General features: G+C 41.0%; 1 protein-coding gene across 1 annotated transcript in view; it reads right to left on the reverse strand.

Moving 5' to 3' along the window:
• Positions 1-13,068: 13,068 nt before the first annotated feature.
• Positions 13,069-19,958, reverse strand: part of stmA (Protein EFR3 homolog stmA) — a 150,015-nt gene continuing 143,125 nt past the window's right edge. The window contains exon 16 of the mRNA XM_067150356.2: positions 13,069-19,509. Within this exon, the coding sequence (XP_067006457.1) occupies positions 19,336-19,509 (174 nt within the window). The 3' untranslated portion in view covers positions 13,069-19,335. The remainder of the gene's footprint in view (positions 19,510-19,958) is intronic.

Consider the following 19,958-nt stretch of genomic DNA (forward strand, 5'->3'; position numbering starts at 1 on the left):
ACGGTCACTTATAGTAGTGTAATAATAAACAGCATACTGATGTGGGCAAGTTTTCCTTCGTAAACAGGACCATAAGGGATTGGTATAAATTACCTGCAGCAGTCTTTGATAGATTCTCTTCCGGTATCAAATTGTTTAAGATGATGATTAGTGATAGTGTAAAGTGAAAAGTAAAAGCTGTAAACAACGGACACTGAATTTGTGATTTTCTGCTGTATTTAGAATGTTAAATTAGTAGTATTTCTTCTAATATTTCCTCTCCATGGAATTGCTTGTTGTAATCTTGTTGTTGTAGTTGTTGGGTAGTTATGCTTTAACTTTAATATCACTTGTAGTGTTAAGCTAGTAGGAAGTTCAACCTATAGTACTGTAAGCCATAGTGTTAATGGACATACTTAAGTTGTGTGTGAATTTGTGTATAATGATGCTGGATTTAGAAAGTTAAACTAGTAGTATTTCTTGTCATATTTTCTTTCGTTGTTGTTGTCGTCATCGTTGGTTTCACTTCACTTTATCATCACTTGTAATGTTAAGCTAGTAGAAAGCTCAATCTATAGTATTGTAAGCGGTAGTATTAAGCACTGGAAATACTGAATTTGTTTACGATGATGCTGGATTTAGAATGTTAAATTAGTAGTACTTCTTGTAATATTTCCTTTCCATGGAATTGCTTGTTGTACTCTTGTTGTTGTTGGGTAATTTTGCTAACTTTTACATATAAGCGAATACTCTATAACATTGTAAGGAATTATTTCCTTCCTCACCAAAATATCGGTAAACACAAGCAGTAGTCATAATGTGATATTGAATGTGGGGTCAATCTTATGTTAATTTTAAGGACACTTCCTCTAAAACATTACTTTGTCAATTTTATATATTTTTCATCTAAACAGTGTTATGTGGCTGAAGATGTTGATAATATACGAAACATGTACCACTTTTGACCATTAAAAATTGCCTTAAGCAATCATTGTATCGACTAGGTGGAAAATAAATACTTAATTGTGAATGTACACCTATCTGTCGAAAGAATGGGAGCAAACTGAAGCCTTTTAGATTACACATTCCACTCATGCGTAATGGTGGTTGCATATGCGGCAAGGCGCATCTTGCCTCACCCTGAGTTTGAATAATGCATGCCTCTAGTATCCAGGTACGTGTACCTACAGAAGCCGTCATGTTCTGTACTTAAACCACTCATTCGTGTACCTGCCAGTACATACAATGCCAGAATGCATAACCTTTATAATTATGTTATACTGTGTCAAAATAGACCTCTACAGAAATGAACGCCCTAGTTGTTTGTCAACACGTATTTACGAAATGGAGAAGGCCCGTGGTTGGCTATTTGCATACTTGGTACAAACAACATTCAGCTCCGACTACCTGTAAGCCTATGACACGCTGCTCGCCGCACAATGCGGGGACAACGCTCTCGAGATCTCTCAAAATATCTCGCGAGAAATAGTGCCTGAGCTAGTCTCGAGAAATCTCGAGACATAGTTTCAGACTGCCCATTACTAGTACTAACCACAGGGAATCATACTATCGCATGGTGTTCCTCATATAGTAGGTACTAATCATAGGCAAGCCAGAACCATGGGTTCCCCCATCCCATGATGTCGCTCATATAGTGCTACTAATCACAGGTACTGTAAAAGCCGTCGCGCTCTTGTTCGCTACTAATCACAAACCCATTTGGTACCCAACATAGTGGTACTACGTGCAAGTAAAGGCAACCCACGGTGTTCCCCGTGTGGTGGTACTAATCACAAGTAGTTTCATGGTTCTAATTTGATCATCCATTGGTCGCCCCTTTTAGTCACCTCTTACGACAGGCAGGGGATACCATGGGTGAATTCTTCGTCTGCATCCCCCACTCACAGGGAGACTTATGGATGTAAGACTTGGATTATTTACACGGGACACACTCAAATGTCTGGAAGAATTGGCAGGACTGTCTAACAAACATCAGTATTTTGGAAGAGACCAGCATGTTGCACGCAAACCTTCAACATGCCTTCCAAAGCAAGGATGGCCAATGCAATCAGGGAGGACAGAAAAAAAAGATACACTCTAAAGTCTAATAAGAAGTGCCAGATTGATATCGACAACTGGGAGGATGTAGTGATTGGGCAATGTGGTGATGTCCTGTCCATGAGGCCCACAACACTTTGAACAGCGATAATGGCACGAGTCCAATGGAAGAGATCATGAGAAAAGTACAGAAGAGATAACCACCAGGCCCTGTGCAAAGGAGCTCTGGCAGATTTATTGTAGCAGAGCTTGTAGTTCTAGACTCTGTCTCTTCAGCCATCTCAAAATCCATAAACGGTGACCCTGATATACCTGAGTGATTGAATGCTTATGCTGACTACTTTTTCCCAATGGCGTCACTTCCTTGTAATGTGTTTCTTGGCTTTATTTTTCATATCTGTCCACCAGATGATATTGGAATTTTCTTCACATTGCTGGTTTGTTAAAAATAAATGATGGGTAAGGGAAAAAAGACCAGGTAAGTCAACTTCCTTCAGAACTCAGAAAAAGAGAGACTTTAATGTCAAAAAATTACTAGATAAACAAGAAGTTACAAAATCATATGCTTTGAATAACTGAAGTTCGAAACCTGAAGATAGTTTTCTGTAGTTTCCCATTTTCACCCCACGCAAAATGCTGGGGCTGTTCCTTATTTAAGGCCATGGCCGCTTCCTTCCCACTGTAAGCCTTTCCTATCCCACTGTGGCGGTAAGACCTATCTGTGTTGGTGCAACGTAAAGCAAATCTTAAAAATAAAAATTTTTCTCCAGAAGTCCTGGAGAAGTATTTCCACAACTTGTGAACACATCAATTGATGGTGTACCTCCAAGGAACGTCTTTATTTATGATGAGACAAATCTGCAAGATGATCTAGGACAGAAGAAAGGAAATCCATCGAAGAAGAATTAAGTACCAGGATTAGATCAACTTCTCCAAGTCCAGCACTATGATTATGTTTTGTGGAGCAGGTGACGGCACAATGCTTCTATCCTATGTTGTTTACACAACTAAGGAGCTGTGGAATACATGGATGATGGTGAGCCTAAAGGAGGTTCCCCATTCTGCATTGATATTTGTTGCAAGGCAGGAACAAAATATGGAAGGACGATACATGGTTGTTGGACCACAATACATTTGAGGACTGGTTTTTCAAACCTTTCCTTCTCCACACCAAAACTCAACAAGGTACAGAGACAACCTTGCATCTCACTTTGTACACTAACTGACAGAGCAAATGCAACACCAAGAAGGAGTGGTCAGAACTTTATGCCAATTGCAAGGTAGACTGACGTCACTGAGGTATGCTCATGATGTGAAATGCGCCGCTGTGCTGCGCATGTAGCGAGCTATAAATGGGACACGGCGTTGGCGAATGGCCCACTTCATACCGTGATTTCTCAGCCGACAGTCATTGTAGAACGTGTTGTCGTGTGCCACAGGACACGTGTATAGCTAAGAATGCCAGGCCGCCGTCAACGGAGGCATTTCCAGCAGACAGACGACTTTACGAGGGGTATGGTGATCGGGCTGAGAAGGGCAGGTTGGTCGCTTCGTCAAATCGCAGCCGATACCCATAGGGATGTGTCCACAGTGCAGCGCCTGTGGCGAAGATGGTTGGCGCAGGGACATGTGGCACGTGCGAGGGGTCCAGGCGCAGCCCGAGTGACGTCAGCACGCGAGGATCGGCGCATCCGCCGCCAAGCGGTGGCAGCCCCGCACGCCACGTCAACCGCCATTCTTCAGCACGTGCAAGACACCCTGGCTGTTCCAATATCGACCAGAACAATTTCCCGTCGATTGGTTGAAGGAGGCCTGCACTCCCGGCGTCCGCTCAGAAGACTACCATTGACTCCACAGCATAGACGTGCACGCCTGGCATGGTGCCGGGCTAGAGCGACTTGGATGAGGGAATGGCGGAACGTCGTGTTCTCCGATGAGTCACGCTTCTGTTCTGTCAGCGATAGTCACCGCAGACGAGTGTGGCGTCGGCGTGGAGAAAGGTCAAATCCGGCAGTAACTGTGGAGCGCCCTACCGCTAGACAACGCGGCATCATGGTTTGGGGCACTATTGCGTATGATTCTACGTCACCTCTAGTGCGTGTTCAAGGCACGTTAAATGCCCACCGCTACGTGCAGCATGTGCTGCGGCCGGTGGCACTCCCGTACCTTCAGGGGCTGCCCAATGCTCTGTTTCAGCAGGATAATGCCCGCCCACGCACTGCTCGCATCTCCCAACAGGCTCTACGAGGTGTACAGATGCTTCCGTGGCCAGCGTACTCTCCGGATCTCTCACCAATCGAACACGTGTGGGATCTCATTGGACGCCGTTTGCAAACTCTGCCCCAGCCTCGTACGGACGACCAACTGTGGCAAATGGTTGACAGAGAATGGAGAACCATCCCTCAGGACACCATCCGCACTCTTATTGACTCTGTACCTCGACGTGTTTCTGCGTGCATCGCCGCTCGCGGTGGTCCTACATCCTACTGAGTCGATGCCGTGCGCATTGTGTAACCTGCATATCGGTTTGAAATAAACATCAATTATTCATCCGTGCCGTCTCTGTTTTTTCCCCAACTTTCATCCCTTTCGAACCACTCCTCCTTGGTGTTGCATTGTCACTGTCAGTCAGTGTATCAAGCATTATTCAAGCTTACCAGGAGAATAATATTTGTTATGTGTGTTTAGTTTCAAACTCTACACATATTTATCAACCCCTGGATGTTGCAATGTTTAGATCTGTTAAAGAGAAGTGGAGACAAATATTGGAGGAACAGGAAGTGAAACATTTGCATCTGAGAGGGATCCCGAAGAATCGTTATTACTGAGAAACCTTTTTGAGAACTTGTCAGAAAGCATCCAGAACTCTATGAAAAGCGGATTTGCTGCTTGTGGGATTTATCCGTTTGATAAAGAAGTTGGGATATCATCATCAGAACACAGCAGGGTTAGTCAAAACTTGTCAGATTCACTTCTGAAAATGCTGAAAAGTATGAGGTATGGGGAAGGAACGTCTAAACAACCTAGGAGCAAGAGGATAAGAACTGACCCTGGAAGAAGCATCACTGAAGCCAATTTTGAGAGTTCTGAAGGAAGTTCGGAGGAATGTAATGTTGAAGATAATGTAATCCCAGAGGTGACTGCTGGGACTTTTATAATTACCAGATTCTGTGATAAGAAGAAGGTGTATCACAATGCATGTCAAGTTACACCACATCTCAGTGAAGATGAATTTGAAACAGTAGGGCTTAAGTGTGTAACAGGTGACAGATGTGTGTTTGTTAATAATGTTGAAGAAATATAGAAGATACATTTGAAATATCTATGGATGACATAACGAGTCTTCTTCCAATCCTAGAAGTGGTCAGCACAAAAGACTGGTTCAACTACAGTTTTCCATCACATCTTCAGGTGGATGAATAGATGCTGAACCTGCCTAATTTGAGGGTGAAAGAGTGATTTAATATTCCTGAGTGAACATTTTGTGTTCAATATTACCATTTCCAGGGCCAACTTTGGACTAATCAAATTTATTCACTGAAAATTAGTAGGCGTCCAATGTTGCTCTATTATAGGTTTAACTTTGGACAGCAACATTTTATTTAACTTTGAAGTAGTTTCATTAATTTTTTTGTCAAAGTATGCTCAAAACATGTTCACTACAGTCTCATTAAAGGTTACAAAATGGAAGTTCTGTTGTAGCATTTAATATAGAAGTGTTATATACCCTTAAAATTTTCTTCTTCAGAATGACTTTTGCCAACCTCATGGCAAAGTCAGACATTGTTCATCTGCTTCCAACGGCCCTGCATGATAGCTCAAACTGACTATTACACTCACTAGTGCGTGTACAGTATATACCCTCCAAAGCATGCAGCAGTAGACCAAGGACAGCTTGGTGGCTTCTATCTAACGTATCTCACTTTGGTTTGGCTGAGTTGTTACTTGGTATGCGAGAGGGTCTGGGCCATGAAAATACTAGCGGCTGTTTTTAAGGGTTAATGGGCATGGACCGCCTAGCAAGAAAATCCAGGGAACCGGATCACTGATAACCTATTTGAATCATTAGAGAAAGACCAGTGATAAATATATGGTTTGATTTATATAAGTACTATGGACACTTGGTGACTACTCAAAAATATGGTCCTGCATCTGTGTTTGGGCAGGCCTATTTAAGATCACCGTTGCCCACCCTGAATGGGGAAGGCCTTAGAAAATGTGGGCTAACATCGGTAGTCACACTCTCAGCCGGCTGGGAGGCTGCACCCAGCGGGTCACCCCTTATGTGGTCGAAAAACGAAGATTACCAAAACTTTGTGATTACAGGAACCTGGAATGTTCGAACCCTACTTGACTTGAAAGACAATAACAGACTTGAGAGAAGAACAGCGCTTGTCATCCATGCGCTTGGGTGAATGAACGATGAATGAATGAATGAATGAATGAATGATGATATTGCATTGATATTGAATGAATGATATTGCTGAAACCAGACTGTCCAGTGAAGGTAAACTTACAGAGGTCAGCTCAAGCTACACAATCTTCTGGAGGGGAAAAGATGAGGGAGAACACCACATTCATGGTGTGGGATTTGCTGTGAAGACCACACTGGTGAATGATTATCAGCTAACTCCAACTGCAGTCAGTGAATGAATTATGACTCTCCGAATCCCACTCTCTGCAGGCAAATCTATGACACTCATCTCTGCATATGCTCCCACCTTGGATGCTGATGTAGAAACTAAAGATCAATTCTACAACCTGCTGAGCACTACCATACCAAAGTACCACCAAGAGATAAACTCTTACTACTTGGTGATTTCAACACCAGAGTTGGTAAAGATCACCAATCATGGGGCAATGTGGTGGGAAAACATGGACTTGGCAACTGTAAAGCTAATGGTCTACTGCTCCTTGGTTTATGTGCTGAGCATGAACTCTTCATTACCAATACTCAGTTCTGCCTACCTAATCACTACAAGACCACTTGGATGCATCCTCACTGAAAGCACTGGCATATCCTTGATTATATTATCACCAAGAAATTTGATAAAAAAAGATGTTCTTGTTACAAGGACCGCAAGAAACATAGATGACTGCTGGGAAGATCATAAGCTCCTTTTCTGCCAGTTGAGAATCTCAATCTGTCTCAAACCAAGAAGATCCATCCATAACCTGCTCAGGAAGAAATTTGATACTTCTAAACTTCAAATTGAATTCATTGCTACAGATTACAGAAATGCAATCTCAAACAAACTGGCTAGACATATAGTCAGCAGTGATAGTACAAATCAGGAATGGGCCACGCTTCACGCTTCAGAAGGTCATCACTGAGTCAGCTGAGGAAACAATTAGTTTTGTGAGGGAAAAAAGACAGGACTGGTTTGATGAAAATAATGAAGAAATTAAATGTCTCATCAATGCCAAACGGGAAGCCCACCTAACCTATCTTCAAGAGCCGTCTTCCAATTTGAAAAAATCACAATTCTTAGCACTTAAAGGAAAAGGTCAGGCACAAATTAGGGAAATTAAGAATAACTAGTGGCAACAAAAAAACTGAAGAACTGCAAAGACTATCTGATGCCCGTGTCCTGCAAAACTTCTATGCTGGCATAAAGGAGATATAATATGGTCCAATTCGATCATCAGGACATTGAAGACTGCTGACAACTCCATCATTTTAACCGATAACGGAGAAATTTTAGAGCGTTGGAACATTTCTCTTCACTTCTAAATTGTGTCTCTAAGGTTGCTGAGTACTTTCTTCATAATGTCCCTCAGTAGCCCCAACAACCATGGATGGACATTCCACCTACATACAGACCATTTATATTGGTATTATAAATTTACTCATTCGGGACAAATATTTCAGATTCCCTATGGGAATCAACATCTACATCATCTGATGGCTAAGCGGGCATCAATTTTTGGTAGTGAGACAAAGTCTCTCATAGTGCATTGGCACTGCCGGTGGCTTCAAGTAGCCTATGCAGTGGCCTCCACGGTATGCACTAGCCATGCGTCTTGGTAGGTGTACTAGGTACCAACTGACGATCCCAACCTAGCACACGGGGGCGAAACGCTGGCAACCAGGAATGAGTTAGCTGGAAAATTTATGATGTCCAATAACGGACCATTTATATTGGTATTATAAATTTACTCATTCGGGACAAATATTACAGATTCTCTATGGGAATCAACATCTACATCATCTGATGGCCAAGCAGGCATCAATTTTTGGTAGTGAGACAAAGTCTCTCATAGTGCATTGGCACTGCCGGTGGCTTTAAGTAGCCTACGCAGTGCCCTCCACAGTATGCAATAGCCATGCGTCTTGGTAGGTGGTGCTACGTACCAACTGACGAGCCCAACCTAGCACATGGGGGCGAAACGCTGGCAACGAGGAATGAGTTAGCTGGAAAATTTATAATGTCCAATAACGGACCATTTATATTGGTATTATAAATTTACTCATTCGGGACAAATATTTCAGATTCTCTATGGGAATCAACATCTACATCATATAGAGACTTCAACCAAAGCACTCAATCAACTAAAACCAAGAAAGGCTCCTGGTCCTGATAACATCCCTCTGGAACTGATACAAAATGGAGGTATATCCTTGAAGACTAGGCTTTTCACACTCATCCTCTTGATTTGGGAATCTTGAGAAGTACTTGACGACTTGAAGAATGCTACCCTCATCACTATCTTCAAGAAAGGCGATCGTAGTGTATGTGGGAACTAATGTGGTATATCGCTTTTGTCAATTACAGGTAAAATTCTCATAAGAATTCTACTAAACCGGCTCCAAGTTATCTCAGAGAGGATTTTGCCCGAGTCTCAATGTGGTTTCCGAACCTTCAGAGGCACAAGATATGATCTTCTGTGCTAGAAAACTCCAGGAAAAAATGCAGAGAACAGCAGCAGCCTCTGTACTTAGTTTTCTATGATCTGGAAAAAGCCTTGGATTCAGTACCAAGATCTACTATGTGGAAAGTATTGAGACATTTTGATGTCCTGAACGTTATGTGGAATTGGTTCAAGCTCTTCATGATGGCATGTCTGGACAGGTTCTTCATGGTAACTCAGTATCAGATTCGTTGCCAATCACTCATGGATTGAAACAAGGCTGTGTGCTTGCTCCTACACTCTTTGCACTACATGGCTGCCATGTTGCATGAATCATCTGCAAACAACTTAGGCATGGAGTTTAAATTTTGTTTTGATGGAGGCCTTTTCAATCTGGGAAGACTTCGCTCACAAAGATGTACTCTGGTTACCCGGGTGACAGAACTGCAGTATGCTGATGACACCGCATCTCCTGCACTAACACCTGCAGAACTACAACAGTCAGTCAACTGCTTTAAAACTGCATACGATCGCTTTGGTCTTGCCATCAATGCGAAAAAAACGAAGGTTCTTACACAACTTCCTGAGTTTAGTATTTCCATCTTAGACACAACACTGAAACAGGCTGATCACTTTTCATATCTTGGAAGCCTCTTGTCTAAACGGTGTACCCGTGAACAAAATGTTGATAAAAGAATTGGGGCTGGTCATGCAGCATTCGGACGGTTAATGCACAGAGTCTTCATGAATAACGACCTAAAACTGCATACCAAACTCATGGTGTACAAATCTGTTATCTTTCCCATGCTACTGTATGGCTGTGAAACTTGGACACTCACTGTGATATCAAAAAACTTGAGCGCTTCCACCAACAGAAAATGAGATTCATCTTCAATATTAAGTGGGAGGACTATGTGACCAACAAGGCAGTTCTCGACAAAGCACAGCTAAATAGCATTGAGGCAACAATCATCGCTCATCAACTGAGATGGTTAGGCCATGTTCACCGCATGGGTGATACCAGGCTTCCCCGCCAAATTCTTTAGGGTGAACTTTGCTCTGGCAGTACACCTCATGGAGCCCCTCTGAAATGTTTTACGGACCTGCTGAAACACATCATGAAGACAACTGGTATAGATATACAGACATGGGAAGAATGTGCTGTGGACCGCTCGCTGTGGCGGAACACTACATCCACTGCTGTCAACTTGTTTGAAAGAGAACGCCGCAGACATCAAGAGGCCAAGCGATAAGCAAGAAGACTCTGTCAATTACAACCCCGCCCTCCTACATCCATTCAGTGTGATTTGTGTGGGCGTACGTTTTATGCCAGAATTGGTCTGTTTAGTCATCGTAAACAGATCCATAAACTGAGTTGAACTGGTCAATGTATGCAGGAAGAAGTTATATATACTCGGATCGAGTTACAGCCGATGATGGACACTTGATACATGTTTTAATAATGCTCTAGAATAGCCATTCCCTCATTTTTAAACAGAAAAAGGTAACAGTGTCCAGTGTTGCCAACTTATATTTTTAAGATCCGCTAAATACTACTAAAATTACGCGAAAATTCCGCCAAGAAATCCGATCTCAAATAATGAGCAAACTGAGCTCGATAGCTGCAGTCGCTTAAGTGTGGCCAGTATCCAGTATTCGGGAGATAGTAGGTTTGAACCCCACTGTCGGCAGCCCTGAAAATGATTTTCCGTGGTTTCCCATTTTCACACCAGGCAAATGCTGGGGCTGTACCTTAATTAAGGCCACGGCCGCTTCCTTCCCACTCCTAGCCCTTTCCTGTCCCATCGTCGCCGTAAGACCTATCTGTGTCTGTGCGATGTAAAACAACTAATTAAATAACTGGAGGTTCAACCTATTCAATACTCAAAAGAAAGAAACGTAGCAGTCACATTTCTATTTAAATGGGACCGGTTTCGACCTTAGTCTAGGTCATCATCAGCCATAAAAAACATGTAAAATGTTTAAGAATGTTGGAGGTCAGTTTTTCACTGTTAGGCACAAAGACACGACATCACATTCTGTTCTGCACAAAGTCACAACATTAACAATCAACTTGTGAAGATCAAAAAGGCTTGAATTCGCAGACGAACAGATCTGTAGATGAAAGCCGCCAGCTCCCGGTGACTACGTGGCACACTCAAGGTCACGCACTGCGGCCAAACACCAAAGCAGAGTGGAGAACGTTTCGAAGGTCCAGAACCTGTCACGGCTGCGGGAAGCCAAGTACGTATATAAAAATGTACGATGCCAATTAGTATAACCGAATGAGCACCCGTACTCAAGCTAAGATCTTGGTAAACATTTTTATATACGTACTTGGCTTCCCGCAGCCGTGACAGGTTCTGGACCTTCGAAACGTTCTCCACTCTGCTTTGGTGTTTGGCCGCAGTGCGTGACCTTGAGTGTGCCACGTAGTCACCGGGAGCTGGCGGCTTTCATCTACAGATCTGTTCGTCTGCGAATTCAAGCCTTTTTGATCTTCACAAGTTGATTGTTAATGTTGTGACTTTGTGCAGAACAGAATGTGATGTCGTGTCTTTGTGCCTAACAGTGAAAAACTGACCTCCAACATTCTTAAACATTTTACATGTTTTTTATGGCTGATGATGACCTAGACTAAGGTCGAAACCGGTCCCATTTAAATAGAAATGTGACTGCTACGTTTCTTTCTTTTGAGTATTGAATAGGTTGAACCTCCAGTTATTTAATTTTTAACATCAATAATTTCAATACGGAACAATGAAATTTTTATCTTTAAATGTAAAACAACTAGCAAAAAAAATAATGAGCAATAAAAATGAGCAATAATAATAATAATAATAATAATAATAATAATAATAATAATAATAGTAAATCTCTGCAATCACCGGATCTGTGAGTTTCACTGGGATTAACCCCCTGCCTACGAGCCGGCGAGCTAAAACTTGTAGGCGTGTCCGCTAAATTATATTTTTCTCAGCCGACAGTCTTCTAATTCCGCCAAATTTAGCGGAAAATCCGCTAAGTTGGCAACACTGACAGTGTCAAAACATACGTTTGCTGCTGTTGAGATGACATAGAAAATTACCATCAGACTGGTCGGGCACTAGAGTATTGTGTGTTAATACAATACTCATGGCTAAACGGTTAGAGTGCTGGCCTTTGGTCACAGGGGTCCCGGTTCTATTCCCGGCAGGGTTGGGAATTTTAACCTTAATTGGTTAATTTCGCTGGCATGGGGGCTGTGTGTATGTGTCGTCTTCATCATTTCATCCTCATCACGATGTGCAGGTCGCCTACGGACGTCAAATCAAAAGACCTGCATCCGGCGAGCTAAACTTGTCCTCGGACACTCCCGGCACTAAAAGCCATACGCCATTTCATTGTGTAGTAAATCAAGTTTATTTACCAAGTATCTTGCATTTCTTTAGAAGATGGTGATATGCCTTGTCAAACATCAATATTTTCTTTCCAGTCTGTACAGACTGACCCTAAGATAAGGTTTTCATAGTGCGCTGTGTGTCGGCCTCCGGATCCCAAAATAGCGGGTTCAAACCCGGCAGAGGTAGTCGGATTTTTGAAGGGCGGAAAAAGTCCATTCGATACTCCATGTCGTGCGATGTCGGCATGTAAAAGATCTCTGGTGACACATTTGGTGTTTACCCGACAAAATTCATTAAATCTCAGCCATAGACACCCAAGAGAGTTTCGGTTTACTCGATCTGCCATCTAGTGGGGGCCTAGAGTAAAACGGAACGTCGAAATTGACGAGCAGACAGCCAGATGGCGTCAAATTGAAATGTCTGCACACGGTAGCTGAGGCCATACGATTATTATTATTATTATTATTATTATTATTATAGTGCGCGCTGAATAATCAACATTATTTTTTAAGATCGACCTGGAACGGTTGGTCTAATATATATATTTCGCAGAAATTTTTCTGTCACAGTCACTTGTGTCTGTTTTTTTCCACATGTTTATGCTGTACTGTTCAGAATTATACTCTCTCATTACAAAGCAAGTTCATTTGTCAAATAACAACTGATCTGACCTCAACTTATGACCATATATTTGACACTGAATAAATACATATTTTTACAATATACCACAAACATACACTCAGCAAAAAAAAAAAAAAAAAAAAAAAAAAAAAAAAAAAAAAAAAAAAAAAAAAAAAAAAAAAAAAATGAAAAACTACATCAGACAAAATTTAATGTTAGATTATTTGAAACCTTGTATAAATTACCAGTAAAGGTTATGACATTACAACAATATGGCAATGCGTCATAAATTAATTAGCCCATTTGAGAGGTTTCAGCACAATAACTGATAAACATTATTTGTGACAATCACAATATTACCGTTTTCTGCTTTTGGGCAAGAATAACCACAAAAAGCTGTCTTAAGGTTTATTGTTGTGAATTCTCATGCCAATATTTTTGTGGACATTATAGCTTGTTTCAACAGTCTTGCTTCTAAGTCAGATCATAATGGCTCATTCACCTGAAAACACAGCAAGGGCCATGACATTAGTGGAGGATGGGTGCAGTATATGCTATGTAGCAGACGTTGTAGGCATGTACAGAACTGTTAAAAGGTACAGAGAGGACAATATCTATACCAGGAAGCCCGGTTCTGGTCGTAGGAGAAGCACTACCGAGCGTAATGATCACTTTCTCGTAAATGCAAGTTCTTCATGATCGACACACCACAGCTGTGGAGCCCAGAGATCGTTTGCAGTAAGTAGGGGGCATGAACATCAGCGAAAGGTCAGTACAGTAAGGAGGAGGTTGTATGAAGCGGATTTAAAGTCCAAGAAGCCCGTCGCAGGACCTCTGCTTACACGTGAGCACCGCGCCTCTCTGATGCAATTCGCCAATGCCCAGCTAAGTTTGACTGTGGAGCAGTGGAGCTCAGTGCAGTTCACGGATGAATCCAGATTCTATTTGAAGACCCCAGATAGAAGGGAGAGACTATGAAGAAGGTCCAGAGAACATTATTCACCCTGTACTTTCTCTGCAAGGACAGTATTCAATGGAGGCACTGTGATGGTCTGGGGTGGAATTACCACTGATGCGCACACGGAGCTTGTGTTCATTGAGAATGGAAGTCTGGCGGCCCACTGATACATCACGATTTTAATGGATCATGTGGTGCCTTTTGCATGTGTCATCGGTGAGAAATTTATCCTGATGTATGACAATGCTTGCCCACACGTTGCTGTTTGTGCAGGCGAGCACCTGGATGAAGTCGGAATCGAGTGCATGGTATGGTCTGCTCATAGCCCCAACCTAAACCCGATAGTGGATGTCTGTGATATGCTTGGGAGATAAGCTAGAAGTCTTTCCCCTGACACACTGGTTCAACTTCGGGTTGTGCTCCAGACAGAATGGGAGCTCATACCACAAGGGAACATTCAAGACTGCATCCTGTGCATACCCGATCAAGTCACAGCTGTAACTGTGGCTAGAGGTGGTAATATGTTACTGAGGCAATGGAAATGTGTTGAAAACATGTGGACAAATGGACTGCATATGAAACTGTGCAGAGCTTCAGGTTTCGACATTTCCAAATTTGGACTGTTGTGGTTGTCACGATAAATACTGTTTCTCAATTATTGGCTGAAACTTTTCAAATAGGCTATTTAATTTAAAATGTATTGGCATATTGTTGTAATGTCATAATATTTGATTTTCACCAGGTTTCAAATGGACTAACATTAAAATTTGTCTGAAATAGCCTACATAGTGTTTTGCTTTTTTTCCCAGTGAGTGTGTATTTTTACCATATACTAAGCCAATTCATGCAAGTGTAGTGTGACAAACTCAAATTGGGTGCTTACACTTCTCTGTTCACCTTCAGATATGCAGTTGGAAAGTCTTTCTGTCGATCTGCATATATGTTAAACCATCTGCCCCTGAAAAAATCTTCAATAAACTTTCTGCAGCTCAAAATGTATTTTATATATTATACTAAATATTTTCTTTCACCTTACATATCTACTGTTTTAGAAAAAAGTATGCATTCAACCAAAGTAAAGGAAATTAATAATACATTTTCATACTGGGATCACAGGGCATGATAGTCATCCAGACCAACTGGAAACTCAATTATTATACAATCAATGTCACTTCAAAATGGCTGATCCTGTGTTCTTACCCACTGCTGCATAACTGAAACACATGGTATTCGAGAAAACCTCAATAGGAACAAAATAACAATATTTTATTGTCTGATTTGTATTGGGGAAATCTCAAGCTGTATGATATGGCCACCACGAGGAAGCAGTTCTACAGAGGTTCAGTTCGACATTTCTGCACTATACAGGGAAAAGAGAGTATGTCAACGAATGCTGTGAATTTGTCCACTCTTGATGTCATCATATATTTTCACTGCGTTTGATCATACTCAGACTGAGAACACATCGTGGCTCAGATATAGAGGAAGAAAAAATGTCATTCAGTATCTCATACATGGGGGCATGTAAATTGGAGGAAAAGGGTGTCAGCAATGGAATGTTGGCTAGTAACAAGGGAGAAGTCTAGGACTGCACCCTGAAAACTAAGGGTAAAAACATCCATGGTTTAGGACAGCACTTCTATCTGGTGGTCATATCTAAAGGGTCATCAGTATTACACCTACTGGATTTCTGCTGCACAAGGGAAGCTGTATATTACTACACAGTAAATATTTCTACACTAAAATGTGAATGTAATTACAGAGAGAGCCGAAGTTGATTTGTTTTCTAATTGGTCCACTGAATTTGGCTGCTTTACAAACAGATCATTAATTTAAGAACACTGAAAACTTCAACAAGTACAACATTTCAGCTACTTACTGATGATGAAACTATACATCTCTTCATAAATTACCTATGAAAAAATGTTGAAACTGGCAGACTATCAAATAGCACAGTGATATTCCATTGAAGTTCCCCCAATAGCTATTGGAAACAGCATCTCTCTTTTCTTCTTTCTTTATAAAAAGTACAGAAAACCAACAAGAATCATGAATTTTCCACACAGCAGCAAGTGAAGCTATGATGACTACCCAATGAAAATGAACGGAGGAGTTGGGATCAAAGTCTAAACTTCTTTTCACTTATTACAATGACCAATTAACTAAGAAAGAGTTTTAATTCATGTACAAAATGCCAGAGCCCGAGATTGTTTTTTCTAATTTAAAACTGTTGGGTTACGATAACATTCCTCAATATCACTGGCTATTAATTTTTTAGGGAACAGATGTTTAAATAAAGGCTGCCACTGCATTAGGGTGAGCTTTACACCGAAGAACAAGATTTGGTACCATACTACAGTGTCCCCGCACTGCAGTTTTCACCTTTTGGTTATACCAGGTATATCATCAACTCAGGTCCGGTTCTACCCCTACTGGTAAAGTAGCGCAAAACTTGCCCTCCATATAAAAGGATGTTTCCGTTTGACCACTCCCAGGTAGCGCTATCGGCAGCATAAATCGTAGTTACCGGTGCGTAATTTATCAGCCACTTTGAGGGCTCAATATTATTAGCTGTATTTCTGGTGACATACAACTTAAATTAGCTTAGTATACTGAAAAAAGCATGATACTGTAACAGTGATCGATTTTGTATTGCAGGATTTTGAACATTAATGCTTCCCATGAATTGCAATGGTCACACCAGCCTCTCGCATCGGTAGCGTAGGGAACACATTTTATACGTCAAGCTTTCACAAAGAAACTCTAAAAGGATATAAAATCAAAACCTATTTGGTAATCATTTCAAATGGGCTTTAATTTTCTACTTTTTCAGTTTTCAGACACCACGTATAACTTTGTGTATTTATCCTAATTGCCCCAAGTGTTCTTGTAGCGTAATGGCTAACACGCTCGCTTCATAATACAAAGTATGCAAGTTCGAGTCTTCATTATGACAAATCTTTTTTTTTTTTTCCATTATTAGCGTTGTATTAATCTGTATGTCTCTTCATACATTCTTTTGAAATACCTAATATATTTCATTGAAATGTTTAATCACAATGTTATGTCTACTAAGAAAGTGCTTTATATGTGTGCTACTTATAGAAAGTGATTTTATGATCAATACAGCATATAGGACTGTCACCCAGGTAGCAGATCCCCTATCAGTTATTTAAATAGTCTTCTTGTAACTGATTTCGAAGAAACTGGAAACTATTACATTCCCGAATTCCTTTTCGTATGAATGGATATTTACCCCGATTAGTTCTTTACTTCCAACTGTATCTTCATAAAGTTAAACATTAGAATGAAATGCATTATCAATAAATGGAAGCATGTGGAACTAAACGAGGTCACAGAGCTAGTTGCAAATAGAACATTGTGGAGATACTTAATTCACAGAAGCCTGCAGATAGAATGCTCAAAGACAATAAGTCCGTAAGGAAGATGTGTGTGTGTGTGTGTGTGTGTGTGTGTGTGTGTGTGTATGGAAGCACATAAAAGAGTTAAGAACAACGCCAGGGAATGAAAATAAATTTTTAAATGTAAATTAGAAAGACGATGAAAACCTGCGTACCTTCTATTATGGAGCGAGTGACTTCACCAATCTACTCCAAGAATACTTTCCAGAAATGCTGCCTTACATGACAGGTTATAACTAGCGTAAGAAAATGTAATCTCGAGATTTAAATCCCAATTAGGTATTTATTTTGAAGGTCATAGATGAAAATCATGAAAGCTTGACATAAATCGTTGTCCATAACTCTTAAGACTCCCTATATTAGGCTTTTTGGTGATAATTAGCAGATGCAAGCACAGGAAAATAAGAATCAAAATGAGCTTCATACATCTGACGATAGATAGCACCACACTCAAAAGCGAGAAGTCGCTGAAAATCAGTCTAGCCAACTCTCTATATTGGTATCTAGTTCCGGGTAGCTACCTCCGCGCAAGCTGCACGCAAGCCAAAGTACCAGCTGATTTACATCCCCAGGTAGTTTACCTTCCTGGCAGCTGCCAGCCACTTTACCAGCAGATGGTTGAACCGGCCCTCAGAGTGAAATGCATTTGGAGCCAGCCTGCTCAGCACTTTGGAGGGGCGGGAGCTGTTCACTTAGACACTGATGGGAAGTTTGTGACATCATGCATACTGAAGCTCAGTGGTGATATTCTCGCAATGTGCCACATTCAAGCCCAGTTGGTATATAAGATTTCATTCCCCTTGGAAGATAGTTCAGTATACAAAAAATATACCTTAGAAGTAGACAAATTAAATTGTATTTTCATAAAATAAATATGAAAAGTGTCACAAAACCTTGGTTTGTGAATGTAATGAAAGTAAATTTATTCAGGAAACATTATAATGCATTATTTAAAATTTTTCCATTGTCGAAGAGTAATTTTCTTTCCCTGAAGTATTATCTTATTTTTATCCTGGTCATTCTGCATGATCCATACTCCAAATAAGAACAGCAATGACAACATGCATGAATGTATTCATTTGGTAGCATTCTCTCTGTGTGGTTACTGTACTGCCATGGTATGCATGAAGCCTATTTGCTGCTCTGTTCTTCCTCAGTAGTCGGCCATCACGAGGCAGAGCAAGTAGTGCCTGCTCCACAGAGCAACAAGTTGATGGCCTATGAGTTGTACAAACTCAGGATGTTTAAATTACAGTGAGATTGCTTGTTTAAGTAACATATTTTAATTCATGGGAATTCTGCTTTATACTTCTATAAAGCAACACAGGATGACTTCAGAAGTCGTGCTGAAGCAAAATACACACTTTCTTATTCTGTTCTTGCAGGACTTTCATAGTAGATTGATATTCATGTGTGAATATGCCTGCCAATACAATATGAATATAGCAATAATGGGAAAGAAGTCAGCTTCATCAGGTGGACTTCATGCAGTTCATGAAGATATACACTAAGTGTTGTTCTCTTTAAAATCTGTTCAAACAGCTCACTTGAAGAGGACTGAGCTGTCATTTCTTGTTAATATACACATTTGTTAATGGATTGGATAGGTTGCAGTCCTTATTGCTTACCTCCGTGTATCTTAATAAATACATCCCTGCCTAGGGACGTGGAGCATAGTGGTCATCAATCCTTCATACTTGCTACAGGTTTGAAAGTGTTGCTGGTTGTTTGTACTGGTGTGTATGTGTTTAATTAACAGGGACATCACTGAGAAGGGTAGCCAATGAGAAAGATAACATCCAGTATTTTCCAGGGGTTGAAATGAGAAAACATGGAAGAGCACTTCAAGAAGGTTCGAAGACTGTATTCAAACCAACCTCTCTCATGTCTAAGGATAACGGTAAAAGTTTAAATACATCGAGTACAAACTTACAGGTGACTACTGGGATGGTCTTCCCGTGAGGTTGTACAACATGTCTGATCTCCAGTATTACACCAACATTTAACATTGGGTCCACAGACTTTACATTAACATTTCAGTAAACATAACAAAATAAAGAGATCAGTACACGAACAACTCCGGGAAGTGAACCTCGTAAGCAGGAGGATTGTTCCGCAAGGCGTCGTTTTCCTGCTTGGAGCTGGGAGTAGGAGTTGGTGGTGCACGAAGACCATCTGCCAATCCCGTGGACAGCTTGCTGAAGATCTCGTTTAGCTTGTTTTGTAGAATGTCATTCTATAACAGACAGCACCATAATACATTTCTCTATAATGTTTTCTACAGTAATTTGATTCATGGCAATCAATTGTTATGTATGTATACTCAGGTAAGAAAACCAACAGGTAACAGATGGAAAGTAGTGATTTATCATGTAAGCATGCAAAAAGAAACATGTGGATACAATTAAAGCCAGGTTCCATTAAACAACATTTGATGATTGAGAGCTGAAGATCTAAAACAATACCCCTCCTCTCTCCACCCTCCTGCCCTTAAAGATTCCGAAGAATGACAACTGATGCTCAGGTTCAGGGAAGCACCTGGCCTTGATATCAGGTAACAGCTCCCCTTTTCTATTCTGCTGTCTTGCCCATCTCCTCCCTTCCTTTACTTCACAACAGCATCTACTTGTCAACAATGATTTTTTTTTTGCAGGTTGTTTTACTCAGCACCGACGCAGATAGGTC

The sequence above is a fragment of the Anabrus simplex genome, chromosome 6 (assembly GCF_040414725.1).
Source record: "Anabrus simplex isolate iqAnaSimp1 chromosome 6, ASM4041472v1, whole genome shotgun sequence".
Classification (NCBI taxonomy): Eukaryota; Metazoa; Arthropoda; class Insecta; order Orthoptera; family Tettigoniidae; genus Anabrus; species Anabrus simplex.